The sequence below is a fragment of the Oncorhynchus clarkii genome, chromosome 23, assembly GCF_045791955.1.
Source record: "Oncorhynchus clarkii lewisi isolate Uvic-CL-2024 chromosome 23, UVic_Ocla_1.0, whole genome shotgun sequence".
NCBI classification, from domain to species: domain Eukaryota; kingdom Metazoa; phylum Chordata; class Actinopteri; order Salmoniformes; family Salmonidae; genus Oncorhynchus; species Oncorhynchus clarkii.
Genome location: NC_092169.1, coordinates 59166376 through 59168875, shown reverse-complemented (window position 1 = coordinate 59168875; position 2500 = coordinate 59166376). Strand labels below are relative to the sequence as shown.

Here is a 2500-nt window from a genome sequence, read left to right as displayed (position 1 = left end):
AAGCTCACAGAACGGGACCGCCGAGTGCTGAAGTGTGTAGAGCATAAAAATCGTCTGTCCTCGGTTTCAACACTCACTACAGAGTTCCAAACTGCCTCTGGAAGCAACACTCACTACCGAGGTCCAAACTGCCTCTGGAAGCAACACTCACTACCGAGGTCCAAACTGCCTCTGGAAGCAACACTCACTACCGAGGTCCAAACTGCCTCTGGAAGCAACACTCACTACCGAGTTCCAAACTGTCTCTGGAAGCAACGTCAGCACAAGAACTGTTTGTCGCGAGCTTCATGAAATGGGTTTCCATGGCCGAACAGCCGCACACAAGCCTAAGATCACCATGCGCAATGCCAAGCGTCGGCTGGAGTGGTGTAAAGCTCACCGCCATTGGACTCTGGAGCAGAGGAAACGCGTTCTCTGGAGTGATGAATCACATCTCACCATCTGGCAGTCCGATGGACAAATCTGGGTTTGGCAGACGCCAGGAGAACGCTACCTGCCCCAATGCATAGTGCCAACTGTAAAGTTGGTGGTGGAGGAGGAATAATGGTCTGTTTTTCATGGTTCGGGCCCCTTAGTTCCAGGCAAGGAAAATCTTAACGCTACAGCATACAATGACATTCTAGATGATTCTGTACTTCCAACTTTGTGGCAACAGTTTGCAGAAGGCCCTTTCCTGTTTCAGCATGACAATGCCCCCCAGTGCACAAAGTGAGGTCCATACAGAAATGGTTTGTCGAGATCGGTGTGGAAGAACTTGACTGGCCTGCAGCCCTGACCTCAACCCAATCAAACACCTTTGGGTTGAATTGGAACCCCGACTGTGAGCCAGGCCTAATCGCCCAACATCAGTGCCCAACCTCACTAATGCTCTTGTGGCTGAATGGAAGCAAGTCCCCTTGCAGCAATGTTCCAACATCTAGTGGAAAGCCTTCCCAGAAGAGTGGAGGCTGTTATAGCAGCAATGTTCCAACATCTAGTGGAAAGCCTTCCCAGAAGAGCGGAGGCTGTTATAGCAGCAATGTTCCAACATCTAGTAGAAAGCCTTCCCAGAAGAGTGGAGGCTGTTCTAGCAGCAATGTTCCAACATCTAGTAGAAAGCCTTCCCAGAAGAGTGGAGGCTGTTCTAGCAGCAATGTTCCAACATCTAGTAGAAAGCCTTCCCAGAAGAGTGGAGGCTGTTATAGCAGCAAAGGGGGGGACCAACTCCATATTAATGCTCATGATTTTGGAATGAGATATTCGACGAGCAGGTGTCCACATACTTTTGGTCATGTGGTGTATATTGAGAAACAAGAGAAGCCTCTCTCTCAGAATAATGGAAGTGAAATAGTAGGTACCGTAACCCTGCACCAAGTGACATCACATCGTCATGAGAACACTACTGTAACTGGCTGAGAAGACCATAAAGGACAACAGTGAAGTTTCACAAGTTAGCACCAGGAGAGAGGAGAGGAGAAGAGGGAGGGAAGAGAGGAGAGGAGAGGAGAGAAAAGGGAAGGAGAAGAGAGGAGGGGAGAGGAAAGGAGGAGAGGAGAGAAGTGGAGAGGGTGAAGAGGGGAGGAAAGGAATTGAGATGAGAGGACACGAGGGTGAAGGGGAGGAGATGAGATGAGCGGAGAGGAGAGTGGAGGGGAGGGTGGAGGGGAGGGGAGGAGAGAAGAGGAGATTCAAGGAGAGGGGGAGGAGAGGAGGGGGAAGAAAGAAAGAAAATGGAGTGTGGGGCTGTCCGTGTCGGCTGTCCGTGTCGGCTGTCCGTGTCGGCTATCCATCTGCTCTTCAGCAAGGGTGTGAAAGAGTGTGTGTGTGTGTGTGTGTGTGTTAGTTAGTTACTCCACCTTCTCGTGTATCTCCTGTGTGGACTGTGCGTCACAGAAGGCGACGGTGGCCAGGTCTTTTAGGATGGGCATCTCCACGGTGCAGTCACGCCCGTCCAGCAGGGCCACTAAGGGGCGAGGGTGCATCGGCCCGTTCATGATCTGGGGCCGGATACCTGGAGAGAACACCGACAGGGGACAGAGGAAGAGAGGAGGGGTGAGAAACCGAAACCAGGATCCCATCTACAAGACACTTGTTCACTTCCAAACCAGAACCAAACGTGAGGCAGCCCATTTACTGGTTCTGATACAGTCAGTCAGTGTCTCGTTTTGACTCACTGACGTCCCTACAGAGGTGAAGGAGAGGAGGAGAGGAGGAGAGGAGGAGAGGAGACAGACAGTGTCTCGTTTTGACTCACTGACGTCCCTACAGAGGGGAAGGAGAGGAGGAGAGGAGGAGAGGAGGAGAGGAGACAGACAGTGTCTCGTTTTGACTCACTGACGTCCCTACAGAGGGGAAGGAGAGGAGGAGAGGAGGAGAGGAGACAGACAGTGTCTCGTTTTGACTCACTGACGTCCCTACAGAGGTGAAGGAGAGGAGGAGAGGAGGAGAGGAGGAGAGGAGACAGACAGTGTCTCGTTTTGACTCACTGACGTCCCTACAGAGGGGAAGGAGAGGAGGAGAG

General features: G+C 52.0%; 1 protein-coding gene across 1 annotated transcript in view; it reads right to left on the bottom strand.

The window, feature by feature from the left end:
• LOC139381769 (C-terminal binding protein 2, like) overlaps positions 1–2500 on the bottom strand; it is a 93076-nt gene that overhangs the window by 24299 nt on the left and 66277 nt on the right. The window contains exon 2 of the mRNA XM_071125521.1: positions 1836–1990. Within this exon, the coding sequence (XP_070981622.1) occupies positions 1836–1990 (155 nt within the window). The remainder of the gene's footprint in view (positions 1–1835; positions 1991–2500) is intronic.